Source organism: Vanessa cardui, chromosome 18 (genome assembly GCF_905220365.1).
Source record: "Vanessa cardui chromosome 18, ilVanCard2.1, whole genome shotgun sequence".
NCBI lineage: Eukaryota > Metazoa > Arthropoda > Insecta > Lepidoptera > Nymphalidae > Vanessa > Vanessa cardui.
In genome coordinates, this window is record NC_061140.1 from 9,978,710 (window position 1) to 9,997,464 (window position 18,755).

Consider the following 18,755-nt stretch of genomic DNA (forward strand, 5'->3'; position numbering starts at 1 on the left):
TGGAGGTCGAAATCTAATATAGATTAATTACTATTATGGTTGTTTAGTTATTTTTTTTAAATATACTGAATCTTATTATAAAGTACGACTTTTACAGATGGTAGGCTCCGAGTAGTTTTGATTAGGTGCCTAATGGCTACTAGAATAGTGGGACTTCAGCTTTCAAGATTAACTGAAGTATGGTTACCCTTGAAGGGTTCTATCATCTTGGACTCGTGGTTAGAGCCATTTGACGTAAATATGTAATAGATTATATTTCTAACTGCGCTAATAGTTAATATCTATGAGCAAAAGTCACTTTCCCGTCGGGTGGTCATTTTGCTTGTTTCGTTGTGTATCGATATATGTAATGTTAAGTTATCAGTTTTATTTCAGAAAACCTACTGTTTTCTATTGTGAAGTTTATAAGTTCAAACAAAGGAGCCTTTCGTTTTTTCATTTGACGCAGAGGAATGTTACTTTTTTTACTTTTTGCTCAAATATTGTTTTTAAGGAAATAAAGCATTCCATTATTCTTAATGTTAGATACACTTACTTTATTTCTCGAAATTTTATATTTAATTTTTTAATGCCGGTAAATCTGTCAGTCTTATTATTATCATTTATGGAATTTACAGTTTTCTTGAATTTGTCTATGTGACCATTTTTCAAGTCATAATAACAAAATGCAGTCAGACAGTATAAAATACTTTGTGCCTCACATTTAAAATTATTTAGAATAAAATACTCACTAACAGTAATCCAAACTCACCATAAGTACAAATATCTTAAACTTGTAAGTACTTAACATTGCCGTCCCACAGAATCAGGTGCTCAGTTTAATTTATGGATCTGATTAGTTGTAAAAAAAAAAAACTATTATTTAGAAAAATAACATGCCATATATTTTATAAAAATTTACATACTGATGTGTATATTATTAATTAATAAAATATATAGTATAAATTACGTACATCTCATTAATATAATGTTAAAATTATATGGTTCTTATTAATAATCTAAGTTTATGGATTAAGCGTAAGAGGAGTAATCTATTTACGAGAAATTATATTTCGATTGTCGGAATACAAACTTTTTGCTTTAATTTTTTTTTTAATTTACGTGGTTGTGATGTACTGGACCTTAATTAGAATTCACAGATAAAATACTGTTTTCATCGAAATTGTCACTGATACTTTTCTATTGCTTTGTGATATTATATTATGTATAAATTCCATATATATATATATATTGTAACTGTAAAGTTTTCTGTGCTACATTATCTCTTAATTTTTACTTTTGACATAGAATTTATAAAACAGAATCTTCAGTTATTGTTAATATATTCAATAACATTTTATCACAAGCCACGTTTTTCTTAAATACGGACTGTAAATCTGTTCCTTATAATGTAAAGATATTTTAATTTTTAAACAACAACAAGTTTTAAGACAGTTTCAGAAATACGATAACGAAATACGTAAATGATGTCAGAAAGACTAATTAAATTAATTGTTGTAAATGACAGAGATAGACATAGTCGCCTCTATTCTGTGAACTTTTTATTCTTTTCTAATTTCACATGATTTTAATAATACGTATAGTAATACGTTTCTGATGTTATTAGTACCAAGAAAAGGATAATTAATAATCTATTTTGTTGTATGCGTCTTTTTATTATATATATCGTGTTTAGTGCTAATATGTTATTGAATATTTCTTAATAAATAAACTTATTATATTTTAATTCTTCAAAGTATTTTAATATTGTTTTAGTGACAATGTTTATGTAAAACCAACGCACGCCTTAAAACTAAGAACGCAATTAGATTGCATCGACACAACCTAGATTACTTAAAATGTAAAAATATAATTATAAAATAATCCATTTACAAATAATATATGTATAATTGCATTAATAAATGAATATCTTAATGGACGGTTTTTATTTTCTAATAATATCTACATTTGGATATAATTCTTATATTATTAAAAAAGTATTTAACAAAGTCTTCTTGTGATAGCGACTCGTTTAATTCAATGTTATTTGATAAAATTATTACAAAAAAAAAAATCTAAATAAATTTTCTAATTTATAATGGACTTATTATTTTTGAAATAAAATTGACGGATAACTATTATGTATTCGGTAAATCATTATAAAAATGGGTGCTATACTAACCCATTTCATAGATTATAGACACAGATTAATTATCTGTATTTTTTCTTTAAATGTCAGGTATAATTCAGACTATTATCAAAAAGGTCATATTTATAAATTATTAAATAGTAACCCATATCATAACACTTTTTAATTACGGAAATAAGGACGAAGTTGCTTGATACGAGTTCATTCGATATCTGTCGGCTGTATATCATTTACCAAATTCCAATAAAAATATTGAATTTTTATAATGAAAATTTTAATGTCGCTTTTCAAAAATGTTGATTGTAAAGGCACTTAATTTAATTTCTCTTGCTACTGTTGATGAGATATTTGCAGCAGTGAGTCAGGAGATGTTTCTCTTTTTCCGTTGAGCCGTTCTGGTGGATTGCCGTTGGTCCATTTCGTTCCCTCGTGTAGATGTCCAAACCATATTGACCTAAGGCAAAATTATTATGTTGTTTTATACAAGGATGAATTAATGAGTTGACACTATGTACTAAAAACATCGATGCTCGAATCGATAACTGTATAGGAAGTCGTTTTTTTTATGGTGTAGATTGGCGGACGAGCATATAAGACACCTGATGGTAAGTGGTCACCATCATCCATAGACAATGACGCTGTAAGAAATATTCACTATTCCAAGCATCGTCAATGTGCCACCAACCTTGGGAACTAAGATGTTATGTCCCTTATGCCTTTGGTTACACTGGCTCACTGACCTTTCAAACCGGAACACAACAATACTGAGTATTGTTATAATAGAATAACTGATTAGTGGGTGGTACCTACCCAGACGGGCTTGCAAAAATCCCTACCACCAAGTAAAATCGTCTAAAATATCATCTAACGTATTAAAATATCTTTAAATTTACTTGAGTTTTGTAAAACGAGAATTCCAATATTATGTGTTTTTAACAAATATTTGTATAATAAATTATGAAGTTACATTTTATTTGAAAAGACAAATAGTATCACATACTTGGATAAAGGCTAATCTAATACCCCTTAACTCACACATTCTTTTCTTATTCTCATAATCTGCGTTGAAAGTCTATCTCTTCGACTGAAGTTAAAGTTAGTTTCGTAGTAGAGGTATAGGTAGAGAGTGTAGGTATTACCAGAGAAATTGAATACAAGAACAAAGCACGGTAGTGTCAACATACCTTCTTCGGGGAATGTAATATAGAATGTGACGATATCGTCCGACACGTTTTGCTGCACGTATTTCGAGAGTCGCTTTTCATCTACTCCGTTCTTGTGTAGGGTCGCCATGAAGTCCGCCAGAGGGCGCGACATGCGGAACTGGATCTCAAGCTCCCGCCCCGCGAAAACTAACGCCTCCTGGAATTGATTGATAGATGTTGATTTAAGTCTTTATCAAGTTTTGTGCAACAAACTTAGACCATATCCGTGCTAACGGCGTATACTTATGAATGGTGTTTATTTAGCGGGTCATTAGCTGATCATGAATTACTTTTTTTTGTCATCATTATTTTACAGTCGAAAGAAAAAAGCATTGTTTAATAAGAATAAATGTGATCACATCACATTTGTGAAGCCGCATGAAATATAGATAGTTTAAAGAAAGTAAAGTAAAGTAACAGCCCGTAAATTTACCACTGCTGAGAAAGGCCTCCTCTTCCGTTAAGGAGAGGGTTTGGAACATATTCCACCACGCTGTTCCAATGCGGGTTGGTGGAATGCACATGTGGCAGAATTTCGATGAAATTAGACACATGCAGGTTTCCTCACGATGTTTTCCTTCACCGCCGAGCACGAGATGAATTATAAACACAAATTAAGCACATATATATAGTGGTGCTTGCTTGGATTCGAACTCACGATCATCGGTTAAGATTCACGCGTTCTAACCACTGGGCCATCTCAGCTCATCATTTCATCATAGATAATTTAATTTTTACTAAACTTGATTTGACATTCTAATTTATTGTAACTGATGGGTTTTTTGGTCATTTCATTTATATGGACATATTAAATAAACGTAGGATTTTACCTGGTGAGTGATGGGAACCAGACCAAAAAGTCTGGTGGCTTTGGTTGGACCCCATTCTCCGCTTGCACAATCTGGTAACGGTACCATGACAGTCTGCAGTTCCGCGCAACATATCTGTAAAAATATATAATAAATTACAATCCATAAATGTTCAATTTGCGCAAAAGTTATTACCTATTAAATAGATAAATATCTTATTATTGGTGTATTTAAGTATATTCGGATTTCATATATGTCCTCGTGTTTTATCATCGATTTTTCGTTTATATTAATTCCAATTACAGAATAAAGATCTTACACAACTACTGATGAATACATCGTCTATGCATTCTTTTATTATATATAGAATATACAGTATAAGTGTCATTTGTACATTTTTTTTTAATTAAAATATGAGACAACATCACATACATTACTCTGATCCCAATATAAGTAGCTAAAGCACTTGTGTTATGGAAACCAGAAGTAACGACGGTACCACAAACACCCAGACCCAAGACAACATAGAAAACTAATGGTAATTTACAACGACTCGGCCGAGAATCGAACCCGGGACCTCAGAGTGGCGTACCCATGAAAACCGGTGTACACACCACTCGAATACGGAGGTCGTCAGGATTTAAAATCCATATTTCTGATTGAATAATATGTTCTAATTTAATTAGCTAATTATTGACTTGGTAAAAGTTCAAATTGGCGCACAATAAAGAATCAGACTAATGATCTTGGTAGATCAAGGGAACAAAAGATTACTACAGTTGTCAGCGACATATACGACTTAGCGACGATAATTACCTTAAACTTGCAAACGCTCTTAAATTTCATCGGTTCCCCGGTGAGGTACTCGCGAGGGGTCACCGCGTTGGCGAAGATGTCGAGTAGGAAGGCGCCGCTACACGGAGCGTGCACTCGGAACGATACCACATTGCCGACCACAGACTAAAAACAAAGATGACATTTATGTAATTCCAATTTGACAGTTATAAATTTGATTTTTTTTTATGGTATAAGTTGGCGGACGAGCATATGGGCCCCCTGATGGTAAGTGGTAACCATTACCCAAAGACAATGACGCTGTAAGAAATATTAACTATTCCTTACATCGTCAATGTGCCACTAACTTTGGAACTAAGATGTTATGTCCCTTGTGCCTGTAGTTACACTGGCTCACTCACCCTTCAGACCGGAACACAACAATACTGAGTACTGTTATTTGGTGGTAGAATAACTGATGAGTGGGTGGTACCTAACCAGACGGGCTTGCACAAAGCCCTACCACCAAGAAATTAATTTAGAAAAACTAAATTTCGAATAAAGTTGTATTAAAGATTACCTGCATGACAAATCTCTTTAGGCTCACACCGTCAAAGCCGTCTCCCTCCGTGTCATAGAACTTGAGGTTGTAGTGGAAGATCAGCGAGCTTTGCATGTGTGCCGGCATTGCTATGCGCATAGTCGCCGCACCTACACAATGACATACATAAGAATTAACTTGAGGATTGAAATAAAACTAGTTATAAAGGATTCGAATCGCGTATATTAATTATTTTTGGCATCCCGACGTTTCACTTTACAGCGTTCGTGGTCTCGGGTAGACTGACAGTCTATATACGCGATTCAAATCCGTTATAACTAGTTTTATTTCAATGTGTAATCGCGAAAATTTAAGACAACATTAAAACTTGAGGATTTCTTATTTAAATGTCAGGGTAAAATTGAATATTATATACTACAATTAGGAGTTTGGGTAGTACTAAATTAAATCGTAGCACTCACCAGTGGAGTCAGTGTACATGACAGCTTTAGTGTTAGGGTCACTGAAGTAGAGGCCGTAGCGGAAGAAAAGCGACCTGACGAATGGCAGCTCCTCAAAGTCGTGCAGCGTTATGGGTGTTTTTAACAATTGCCAATCCGGCTGGAGCGGGTAGAACTCGTAGATAAATTCTCGTGGATCAGTCAAGAAGTAATGGTCGTCGTATTCATATCTAAACGAATTCACAAATAACATTTTATAATGTAACGTATACTGAACTTATGATTAAGCAATATGTGTACCAAGATACTTGTGATGATAATGTAATGATTCCTACCTCAAACTATCGCTCTTTCCTCTATTCCCTGGTTTAGGAGCATCCTTTGCGTTCACTAAATGCCGAGCTCCCCAATTGCACTGAACGAATCGCCAAGCACCGGCCACGTATACTGCGTTCCAGGAGTTACGGAATCTGTTATCCTCAAAACGGACGCCCGGTTGGTAGCCCGCTGATTTACTGTATCCTTTGATGACAACGCAATGAAGACCTGCGTAACTGTAAATATATCATGTTTTAAATAGCAAATATTTTAAGTTCATAATTTCTTATTGGTATTTAATTTGACATCAGTTGTAAGAGTCGGATCCAGTACGTAAGGACCCAGGCTTGCCTACGAATCGCAAAGAATAGGAATGACCGGAGTAAGGTGGTGCGAAGTGTACAGGAGTCCAGACGCATGGTGGCAATACATCCATAAGATTATTTTAGATATACTGTTATAAATTATATTACCTGCACAATCTCTTAAACAGAACATGGTAACTTTCTGTGCCGTGCTTAATGCCTCTGAGCAGACCGAGAGGCGAATCTCCTCTCAAATTATCATCAAACTGGATATTGTTTAAGTTCTTCACTGTGATCCAGCGGAATATCGTGCGAGCCTTCTCCACGTCACTTGCACATCTCCCCACTAATTGTCGGACGAGGTCAGTGAAGGTCTTTTGGTCTTCTTGCGCCACCTAACATTGAAACAAGTAATAATAATAAAGTATTCGCTATTCCAATTATACATATAATACTTTTTCTTTATAAGTTTTCTATACATTACTATTGTTTCTTTAGTTTTTTTTAATAAAAATAACGATATATCAATCAGTTTTTTGAGTAATAATCAGTCCTCCAATTTTTGAAACGCAAGTTAAAAGTCAAATTAATCAATGGTAATTAAAGTTAGATGAACTTATTTGACATTACTGCAAACGGTTAAATTGTTCGATGGAATAATTGATCAATGACCGTTCAGTTCAGACTGATTACTGAAATGACGTTAATCATCATTTCAAGTGGTAAGTCATTCATTCATTCATTACAGCCGGAAGACGTCTACTTCTGGACAAAGGCCCTTTCCAAGGAGGTTGTGGTATGTGTTGATTGTTATTATTATTTAGTACTTAGGTAATTATTATTAGTGAAAATATAAGAGGATCTGTATAGTACTTACCGAGATGGCAATCTTATCAACGTCTGCAAATTCCGCGGGATCTGTATAGATATGGAATTTGGAAACTAGGGGAGGTTGTGGAGCCGGCGCCCTAGCTGGGTAAGGAGGCGCTTCTTCCCCATCCAGGTAGAGTGATGATGCAGCCATGTATTCTGACCGCCGTTCTTGTATGAGCTCCATCATTTCGTGGCTTTGCTTTTCAACTAAGGCCGCTGTTGCTGCCCTGGAAATGTCATTTAAATCATGTTATCGCAGCGGACGTGAGTTTAGGAAATATATTTCTCGAATATTTTATGTAATAGATATGTGTCTATAAAATATTTTTCGATTAGTAGTATAGTATATATAATTTAAGTACCTACATAGACCTGTTTGTAGCACAAATTTTAAGACATAGTATCGTAACTGTTTAAAGTCTCATTTCTCCGCGCTGCTCCATTCCAGGTTAATGCAGATACACTTTTGGCAGAATTTTATCCGTCGCGAGATCTTCATGATATTTTTGGATACTTTCTCCAAGCAAATGATAAATTATAAAGACGAATTAAGCACTTGAAAATTAAATGGCGTTTGCTCGAGTTTGAACCTACAATCTTTGGACTAAAGATTCTCTTTTAGCCCTTGGGCCATCTCGGCAATTTCGAAGTAAAAAAACTGAGAAACTTTTGGATCATGACTTAGTTCAATAACAGTTACTGATTTTTAATTCTATCACGTCCGACTGACATCGCGACAATGCAAAAATTAATAATGAATACGCGCCGTTCTACGAAATGATCAAAAGTTGATTATATTTTTTATCCGATTTCAAAAGTAATAAAAAAGTGTAGACCGTTAGTTTATGTTTGTTGTAATCTGATATTCCATTCAAAGTAATATTCTCATGCGTTTTATTTAACATCCGGTTTTGTAAATGAGTTGTAAACGAAAGTAGCTTCTCACTGCGTCGCGCCTCTTTCAACTGGCCGCTGCACGCTGATGATGGTGCCATTTTTTACTTGAATGAGCTTGTTTAAATATTACACGAGAAACTAAGTTTATTTTCTCTTTATTCAACACTAGCGACCCGCGGCTTCGAAAGGATGCAATACTGATACTAAATATATCACAGAATTTGTTTAATTACGACATCATATTAGAAACTTCTAAAATTATCATTGTTTCTACAATATTGAAATTGTCTATGAATTATACGCATATTATATATTACAGGATAACTGACTGTTTTTTTTTAAACCTCGAAAATTATCATTTAGTATATTGTGCATTTATTATACATGTAAACCATCCTCTCGAATCACTCTACCTATCTATTAAAATAAAACCGTATCAAAATTGTGTACTTCGAAAGATCTAAGCATACATAGGGACAGACAGTGGTAGGCGTTGTTTTATGCTATGTAAGCATTGGTTATATGTATTTAAATAACGGAATTCGTTACTTTGTGATGAAATGAAATTACTTTTGAATGCGAAATGAGCTATTTAATCGTGGTGTGAGGTCGTTAAAGTATAATGTTTTATTTGCAATAATAAATCACCTTTCGTGTTCCAACATTTTCCTCGTCAGACTTTCTTTCTTCTTGTCTCTTCGGAGTGTCATGTTCTTTTCGAGATCAGCTCTCTCTTGCTGATGGCGGAGGGTGAGGGCGCCGATCTCAGCGTCAGGCCTCCGTTTCTTAACCTGCATTTCTTGCTGGAATCTGTTCGTGAGCCTTTCTAATTCTCTTTCCCATTCATCCTAAAAAAGATGTGCTTATTAGCTTCGTTATTATTATCGTATATACAATCTAAACATCGAATAGAAGATAGTATGATTGTTTGTTCAGCGAAAAGGGCTAGTGTCATAAGTTTTCTACAAAGCAATATAGATCATATTTGCAAAAAAATGTTTCTTTTTTTTCAATAAGATCGAAATTCTAAAAATATTTATTAACAATGTACATTTAAACATAAGGTTAAAAGAAATCCCGCTGAGTTTATTTCACCGGCTCTTCTCAGGTCGGAGGTGTTAAATTTAGAACTGGTGTTAGATTTTGACCATCAAAACCAAGTGTAATCACTTCTACTTATAGTAATTAATAAATATTTTTGACTTGACTCTAATATGAAAAACATTGACATTAGATATTAAATACAGATGAGGCATAATCGGAGTGATTTTGAAAAAGTGAATTTAAATCATCTCTGTAAGTAGAGGACGTAAGGAATTACGCAATTAGCTAATCAAGGGGCGCTGGATTCTTAGCCAATTAATATCTTATTGGACGCTAATTTAGTAATGTTTACAGTAATTTAGAACAAATTTTAGAATGAAATTATTATCAATAATATAGACCTGTATTTCTTCTCTTATTCTTCTGTTTTCTTCTTCGCGATGCTTCGAGAATTTCCTGTACAAATCGTCTTCTTCCTGTCTATGTTTCATTTCTAATTTTGTTTGTTCATCTCGATCCTGTTGACAAAAAAATAATTGTTTATCATTACGTATTATTAGCTGTGACAACAACTTTTTTTATACGTTTTTGAATTCTGGTATGCATGTGACAGAGATTAACCGGAACAAATAGACAGACAGACAAAAATTGTAAAAATGTTATTATTACAAAAAGACTCTTTTTACGACCTGCATGGTCGAGTGGTGTGTACACCGGTTTTCATGGGTACGCCACTCTGAGGTCCCGGGTTCGATTCCCGGCCGAGTCGATGTAGATTACCATTAGTTTTCTATGTTGTCTTGGGGTTGGGTGTTTGTGGTACCGTCGTTACTTCTGATTTCCATAACACAAGTGCTTTAGCTACTTACATTGGGATCAGAGTAATGTATGTGATGTTGTCTCATATTTATTTATATGTTTAGAAGATACATCTATTTCTTATTATTAAAGATGTTATTTATCTACCATTAGATTTTTAAGAACACTGGACCAAACTTCAAAAGATCGATTAATAATAATTGTACGTTTAAAAACAGATAATAAAAAATATATATAGTTAACTTCGCAGGCGAATACATCATATACAAAATCAAATTTTAATACATTGTTTTTCACATGACATTAAATTTACAAACAATATTTCAAAATAAAGGAGTTTTTTACCATGAAACATATGTCACACTAAATGCGATATTAACATGACTTCCGTGACGAAAGGCTACTTGCCAACGATTAGGTATCTAGAGTGTGAAATCTTAACGAAACAGTTCTTGCTAAACTACGTAGCTATTCTCACTATCTATTGCGAATTGTTTCTAACTGCTTATCGTATCCATATAGAGTAGCTGAGAACGCCGAGCATGTTAGACCTTCAGGGAAGATTTTGAGTTCAAACCCAGCAACAACAGCCTGTAAATTCCCACTGCTGGGCTAAAGGCCTCGTCTCCCTTTGAGGAGAAGGTTTGGAACATATTCCACCACGCTGTTCCAATGCGGGTTGGTGGAATGCACATGTGGCAGAATTTCTATGAAATTTTGTGGCTGAGTACGAGATGAATTATAAAGACAAATTAAGCACATGAAACAGCGATGCTTGCCTGGGTTTGAACCCGCAGCCATCGGTTAAGATGCACGCGTTCTAACCACTGGGCCATCTCGACTCGAGTTCGAACCCACAATACCATAAATTTTCATGTTCCAATTCATCTCACGTTTAAAATTCAAATTGATGAAACTCGTGTTGGAACAGCGTGGTAGAATAAGTTTCAAATCATTTCATTAATAAGGAGAGTCCAGCAGTGGTGCATTTCATTCTGTTGCTTTCGTTAAATTATTTTATTGTTTATCAGGGATTTCTTCCTGTACTATTTTGCCATAGAAACTGACAACTCGGACTCTATTAACTGTCTTTATAATATACAAGTCCCGTTTATTTCCTATCCCTTGGGAATTCTGAAATATCCTAAAAACAGTTTTTAGTTGTTGTTATAACATACTTGAATGCTAAATTTGAAACCCCTAATAATAATTATAGTTACGGAGATGGATCTAATTTGGTTCGAAAATATAAATCCCATTTATTCCCAATTCCGTGGGAATTTTGAAAAATCCCTTCTTAGTGCTCCTGTAGGACATTGAAGGCATACATGTGCCAAATTTCAAGTCTCTAGGTCCAGTGGTTTAGGTTGTGCGTTGTCTGTCAGTCACTCAGTAACGGAACAGTTTTATATATATTGATAGTAAATTTTAATAATTGGATTGCCCTGAGGCTGCGTTTATGTGTGACCTTTGCAACGAAAGGATAATTGAGGATAAGTAAAAATGAGACTAACAGAACTCTTCAGTTTACAATAAATATATACATTTTTTATTTACTGTTCACCTATTGTTTTATTTAACAAAAACTTTTATGCTTCATTTAATTTATTGATTATTATTAATGTGCGTGAAAAGCTTAACTGAGGTTGCAAGTCAAATAAAACATAATTTGCTTTCATCTCGTTATCATACACAACATTGTAATTTGTCATATTTGTATTGTTAACACGATTTGATAATATCGGTATAATGTAAAACTTTACATAACACGTATTCGATAGTTACGGAATAATTCTGTCTAAGGAATGATTTATGTTGTGGGAACGCGCGTGAGTAATTCGAATAACCTTTAACATAATATAATGGTTACATCGCTTTGTCGCTGTTTCCGGCACTATGGGAACGTGTAACACCGGCTACATTCCGTATCGGATGGATCCTGCGACGTCATATACAGGTTTATAATTATAAAACTAGTGCCCCGCCCCGGCTACGTACGGCTGCGAAGCTGATACTAAATATACTACAGAATGTCTTACAACGTTTAATGCTTTTTTGTCATTCGATAATACAACCCACGTAGTCCCTGTGTTTTTAATCTGTTATATCTTAGAAAATATTTATTTAAACTACGTTCTGTGAAGGGCCATATTGATTTATATTAAATGCACAAGGTATTTAAGGTACTTAATTAGAAAATTTCCATACCTTATTAGGATCTGTCAAGTTTGGTTAAGCCAGCGTTTGCAATGTGAGCCCAAAAAAAGTGTGTTTATTTACGACATCACTTTAGAAACCTCTAAAAAGTATTTACTTATTATATTATGCATGAATTATACGTATACACCTTCCTCTTAAATCAATTTGTCAATGGAAAAAAACGCATCAGAATTTGTTGTGTAATCGGGACACACAGCGGTAAGCGACTTTGTTTTAAACTACGAGTATGTAATGATAGTAGCCCGGTCACACTTCGTTCGAATGAATTTTTTTTTTAAATAAGTTTTGGAACCAACCTATTCCAGAAACAACTTAAATACAAACAAAACAGCGAAATTGATCCATTTTTATAGACATACGTAAAATCTACTGTAATTTATATACTTAAGTAATTAAAAACGGGAAGTGATCTGCATTTTACACTGCGACAATGGAGATATAGTAACGTTAAAAATAATAAATAAATATTTTGATCATTTTAACAGAAATAAAAAAAACGAGCTTTTTAGTATTTGCATACAATGTGAAAGATTTGACATTTCATTTCATTGATTCATCGAACAAATTAAATAGCGCGCGCTTCCCCGGTTTCCTGTTACAGATTTCCGTTCCCATTCACAAAAAACACAGAATGAGCGAAAGCGACAATTAACAAGATATTAATATTCTTGAAGATGTCATTATTTGCATCCGTTAACATTTTTATTGTGGGCTAAATATAAATGAATGAAAACATCCGTTCGAATTTCAGACAATCTTAATTTCTGATCATTTGTCAACTCATTACATAAAATTATTTAAGCGATTAATATTAATGATAGTGTTACACTTATCTGATAACGAATCCAGAATAAAACTAACTTATCATTAGGTAAAATAATTATAGGTCAATTCAAATATTATTAAACTATGAATTTATTTGAAAGAAGTATTTATATGTCAAGGTAATGTTGCATATATTACAGTTGTTGTCAAAATCTTGATTAAAAAAAGCAGACTGAATACTCTGATTTGAAATTATTTTTAGCTACGAGATACAGTTGTATTGACTCATTATGAAAATTATGACTACGTCACATTGGCACCTGCGTGATGCCTGTGTCGCCCCCTCGTGGCGGTCATCGAGAGTGAAGCAAGTCATTCACCTTTTGATTGTTTGGTATGATACGACCGTTTGTTCGCCCGTACGTGCCGCGCTCTCTCGTTATAATTAATTTAAAATATTCTATTGTTTATCACTCGTGCAAGGTGTAATGGATGATCATTTGATATGTAAACAATTAATAAATACCACACACAAGACCGCGTTTAATTAACTGAGCTGCAAGGATGGATACTGCTGTCAAGAATAATAAAATTAAAGAAAATTACACTTGTTAACAATAACGTTCTGTTATTATTTTTATTAAATTCAGAATAAGTCTTCTCTAATCCTTACTTCATTAATAAAATTAGAACGAATGATAACTTGCTCGTACGTATAAACTTGCAGTCTGTAGTTTATAAAAGGTTTATTTCATTCACTACATCAAAAACTTACGTCATTACCAACGTAACTAGGGCGTGTTATTTTATTTGCAATTTTATATGCGTTTAACGTCGGTAAAACAAAAAGCGTGCCATTGTCATTTACTTTACTGCATATTATTATGCAAAGGCAGAATAAGACGTGGCTTGTTTGATAATTTGTACGCGTATGTAAATAATAAAACAAGGCGTTGATAATTCACAGTCGTTTAATTATTCGAATTTTTATCAACAAGGGTCAACCCGCTTGACGAAACTGTATTCGTACAACTTAATCGTTCTGATAACTGTAATTACATTATCGTCAGTTGCGAGCCACCAACTCGAGCATCGGTCGTGTTTAATGCATATATTTTTAACGCGAAAATGCTTAAATTAGTAAAAGGTTTACGGCGGTTGAATGTAAAGTGCCGGCAGTACAGTTACGCTACAGTAATAGGAAGCGAACCGAACAAAAATGATCCTTACTTTCAAGAAAATAAGACAAAAATGGAAGAACTCGTTGAAGAACTTCGTCTGAAAACAAATGACGCCATCAAAGGCGGCCCTGAGGAGGCGGTAAAAAGGCACACGGCAAGGGGAAAATTGCTAGTGAGAGACAGGATTAACCGGTTAGTCGACGAAGGAAGCGACGTTTTAGAACTAAGTACGTTGGCCGCCACTGATATGTACAAAGGTCAGGTTCCGAGCGCCGGCATCGTTACTGCTATCGGTAAAGTTCAAGGTCGAGACTGCATGATTGTTGCGAACGACGCTACCGTTAAAGGAGGAACATATTTTCCTATCACCGTCAAGAAACACTTAAGAGCTCAGGCAATTGCACAGGAATGCCGACTTCCTTGCATTTATCTCGTTGACTCGGGCGGAGCTCATTTACCTGACCAAGCGGACGTATTTCCGGATAGAGAACACTTCGGTAGGATATTCTATAATCAAGCAAATATGTCTTCAGAAAATATACCACAGATATCCGTTGTCATGGGATCTTGTACGGCTGGCGGTGCATATATTCCGAGTATGTCTGACGAAAGCATTATAATTAAGAACCAAGGTACAATTTTCTTGGCTGGTCCACCATTGGTGAAAGCGGCTACAGGCGAATCAGTTTCAGCTGAGGATCTAGGAGGTGCTGATTTACATTGTCGTCAATCTGGAGTAACGGATCATTATGCTCAAGATGATGAGCATGCCTTACACTTGGCTAGGAATGTCGTTGCCAACTTAAACTGGAATAATGATCAAAGAGCGAGAGTACATGTTCCAAAAGTCGATAATCCATTGCACGATATTGAGGATCTACATGGTATCGTGGGAGCCAATATACAAAGGCCTTTTGACATCCGTGAAGTGATTGCTAGAGTAGTTGACGGCAGTAGATTCCATGAATTTAAACAACTATATGGCGAGACGTTAGTGTGTGGCTTCGCGTCTATATATGGACATTCTGTGGGCGTTATCGGTAACAATGGTGTTTTACAATCGGAAGCTGCTTTAAAAGGTTCGCATTTCATTCAACTTTGCGCTGCTCGTAAAATACCTTTGTTGTTCCTTCAAAATATTACCGGTTTTATGGTCGGAAGGGAGGCCGAAGCAGGTGGGATAGCAAAGAATGGCGCAAAAATGGTAACAGCTGTCAGCTGTTTCAAAGGACCTAAGATAACTGTTATAGTAGGAGGTAGTTTCGGTGCTGGTAACTACGGTATGTGTGGTAGAGCATACTCTCCGAGTTTCTTGTACATGTGGCCTAATGCCAGGATTTCTGTGATGGGAGGACCTCAAGCCGCTACCGTCCTTTCATTAGTAGCTAAAGAGAAGGCCAATAGAGAAGGAAAAACCTGGACAGATGAAGATGACAGAAAAGTTAGAGGACCTTTAGAGGCTCAATTTGAAAAAGAAGGTCGGCCATATTATAGTACAGCTCGTCTTTGGGATGACGGTATAGTGGCGCCGAAAGACACGAGAAAAGTAATTGGACTCAGTTTATCGGCTGCTTTGAACGCTCCGTTCAGAGAGAGTAAATTCGGTGTTTTCAGAATGTGAAAATGATAATTTTCAAGGACAACATTGAATGTGTGATAACGAGTGCTATTTGTGATAACACCGTTTCGAAGTGGTAATTCTGTTATAATTTAATGAGTCTTGATTTGTATAACGATTACGTTTATCAGTCGTGATAACAGCAGCAGTTTTCATTTTTATTTAAGATGAAACAGACTCTTCATATGAATATATTGAAAGGAATGTTTTTATATTGATATATTTGCATCTTCGCTGTAAATTATACGACATCTATCATAAAAATCGAAGTTTAATTACGGTAACTATTACATAACCTCAATCGCAAAAACGATGCTTTTATTAAGGACATTCGTCCCATTAATCAATTTGGATCAATTCGAATTTGAAAAACTATGTTGATTAAATTTCAACTTTAATTAGTAAATGATACAGTTTATTTTACAACAATGGTAGTCATAGCACGTTTAGAGAGAACAGAATTACACCGAGAACAATAGTGCGATAAAAACAATATCCGCCTCTTATTAATATGCAAATTAATACGACCTGTGAATACAGCTTGTCGAGTTCAAGTATTTTTAGTACACAGATAATTTAGGACCAGTGTCAATTGTTATGTTTTTATACGCGTTGTAATGAAAGTGATTGAATAATCTGAATCGTAAATTTGATTGATGTTATGTTATGTATATTTATGATTAGGCTATTAAAATAAATAAAATACAATAAAAATTGATATATTGATGTGTTTTTCACGGAAGTTTTCATACTATTTACACGTTGTTATAACTCGCCAATATTTTTCGCTGTAGCACACAACATTACATTAAAGCGTTCGTCATGACATTTAGCAAATACGGTAAATCACAGATTATCAATAAGTAACTATATATTGATAACTAACTGTTGCTGTGAGAAAATTTTAGTACATAGATTTTTTTTTTAATTTATCTTTTGTGTAAAAGTAATTCTTCTAGTTTGTATATAGTGCCTTCAATCATTGTTCATCTGATTGAGATTTGAGTTATAACACTTTTACGGTTGTTATTGCGCGTAGGTATGATATAGGAACATTAAATAAGATGAGATGGAAAGCGAGTCCCTTTTAAAGAAGCAATGAATCGAGTGGCTTTCTTTTGCTACTTTATTTATAAAATCAAAGCTATTATGACATATAACTGACAAGTTATTGATATAACAATTATGATTATTTTAAGGTCAATAAAGATATTACTCGCACATACTACGCTGACAAATACAACAGGTATTTGTATTTAATTTTATGTATTGAAGCATGTAACGCTACACATGTATAGATTACAAAGAATACATTACATACTTGTGGAAGATCAACGGAATAACAAGAGCTCCTAGATTATTCTAATACATTTAATTTTCCGAAATGAATATTCTATCAGTTGTAAACTATATATGTTTTTCAATAAACGGTCAACTTACATCATTCCACATTTATAAATGCCACAAGACACATTCATCATGTATCTTGCAGTACATTTTACGCTTTCCAATCTTAGCCGCACGCGCTGTTTTTGCTACTAGCATTCTTTATAAGAAATCCTTCACTAGCAGCTATTAAGAGAGTTAATTGCCGATTTGTATGCCGAATGAACATCTGTGGCGATCTGTTTTTGTTTGTCTTTGTCTGTTCTGTAATCTACGAGAAAATTCCCATCGAATTATAATTGACTGAGATATTAAACAGACTCATAGTTTTGAGCCGATAATTATTAATCGTACATTTAAATCTGTACTAATTATTTTATGAGCTTTATTTGTGTTTGTAATTCATCTCATCCTTAGTGGTGGATGTGTCTGAAGTGCTGCATATGTATTCCTCAATGTACTGTAAACAGTATGTTAGAATGTAGGTCATTAGAGGAACAGTGGGTTTTCCTATCTGGAAGTTGGAAGTTGTTTTACGTGTTCGAACACTATATGACGAGCTTAGTTGTCTGGTCTTCTATAAGACGGCCAGCGTAACTGAAATCAGTCGGCTACATCGTCATCATAGTAGGACAACTACAGGATGTTATTAATAATAAAATAAACAATAAGATTTACAAGCAAAACTATTGTACTGAACTCTAGGAATAACAAATGACGACGCCTACTAACTTACTAAATACAAAGAGATTGATATTCCTTTCGTTTTCATTTAATGGGTATTTATTTTGTGTTAAATCATAACCGTGTTTCTGTTATATATACACGAACGTTGGCTAATGAATGAATATAGTACAGATTTCATATACAAATTTATCTATTAAATAAAGCCATGTGCATATATTACTGCAAAGATAGTTACCAATTTAAAACAGTAAGCTTAGTTAAATCAGCCCCAATGACAGTGAACCCAAATAATGTGATGTTTGCTATTGTTACGGTTACAAATTCTCCAATACTAATTGAACCGCATGCTTCCTTAATTTGTGTTTCTATTTCTGCTATGTATTTTATATTGAACACAAATATACCTAATTATTTAAACTATCAGAGATATTTTTATAGAAACATAGTTGAAATCTGATCTTTTTAATATTCGCTGGAAGAATGCATGTAGGTGCGAGTCGAGATATGTAGGATTCACTAACAGAAGATTGCCGGAATTCCCGCTAAAATATAGCGGTATAACCCTCCGTTCCTTCGAAATGCGCCACGGGATCGTTTATCCAAGCAACCGTGCTAACATTTTTATCTAGTTACTACACCAATATCTCAAATATATATCACCAATAAACCAACATCACTACACAGTATAAAACAAAGTCGCTTTTTCTGTCCCTATATCCCTTCT

The 18,755-nt window shown here is 34.3% G+C and overlaps 2 protein-coding genes across 5 annotated transcripts in view; one reads left to right on the forward strand and one right to left on the reverse strand.

The window, feature by feature from the left end:
• Window positions 1-2,261: 2,261 nt before the first annotated feature.
• Window positions 2,262-18,755, reverse strand: part of LOC124537184 (hillarin) — a 60,544-nt gene continuing 44,050 nt past the window's right edge. For all 4 annotated transcript variants that reach the window (XM_047113917.1, XM_047113916.1, XM_047113918.1 and 1 more), the window contains exons 5-15: window positions 9,757-9,873; window positions 8,960-9,159; window positions 7,419-7,641; window positions 6,710-6,936; window positions 6,254-6,472; window positions 5,940-6,148; window positions 5,497-5,627; window positions 4,959-5,102; window positions 4,164-4,277; window positions 3,313-3,490; window positions 2,262-2,582 (exon numbers count right to left, since the gene is read on the reverse strand). In XM_047113917.1, the coding sequence (XP_046969873.1) occupies window positions 2,446-2,582; window positions 3,313-3,490; window positions 4,164-4,277; window positions 4,959-5,102; window positions 5,497-5,627; window positions 5,940-6,148; window positions 6,254-6,472; window positions 6,710-6,936; window positions 7,419-7,641; window positions 8,960-9,159; window positions 9,757-9,873 (1,899 nt within the window). In that variant the 3' untranslated portion in view covers window positions 2,262-2,445. The remainder of the gene's footprint in view (window positions 2,583-3,312; window positions 3,491-4,163; window positions 4,278-4,958; window positions 5,103-5,496; window positions 5,628-5,939; window positions 6,149-6,253; window positions 6,473-6,709; window positions 6,937-7,418; window positions 7,642-8,959; window positions 9,160-9,756; window positions 9,874-18,755) is intronic.
• Window positions 14,184-16,117, forward strand: LOC124537186 (probable methylcrotonoyl-CoA carboxylase beta chain, mitochondrial). Its single transcript, XM_047113919.1, has one exon. It carries the CDS (start codon window positions 14,288-14,290, stop codon window positions 15,959-15,961), a length of 1,674 nt encoding a protein of 557 aa, XP_046969875.1. The 5' UTR covers window positions 14,184-14,287; the 3' UTR covers window positions 15,962-16,117.

What these genes read in the sequence shown, in the direction of transcription:
- LOC124537186 (XM_047113919.1), top strand. Translation starts at nt 14,288, where the DNA reads ATGCTTAAATTAGTAAAAGGTTTACGGCGGTTGAATGTAAAGTGCCGG.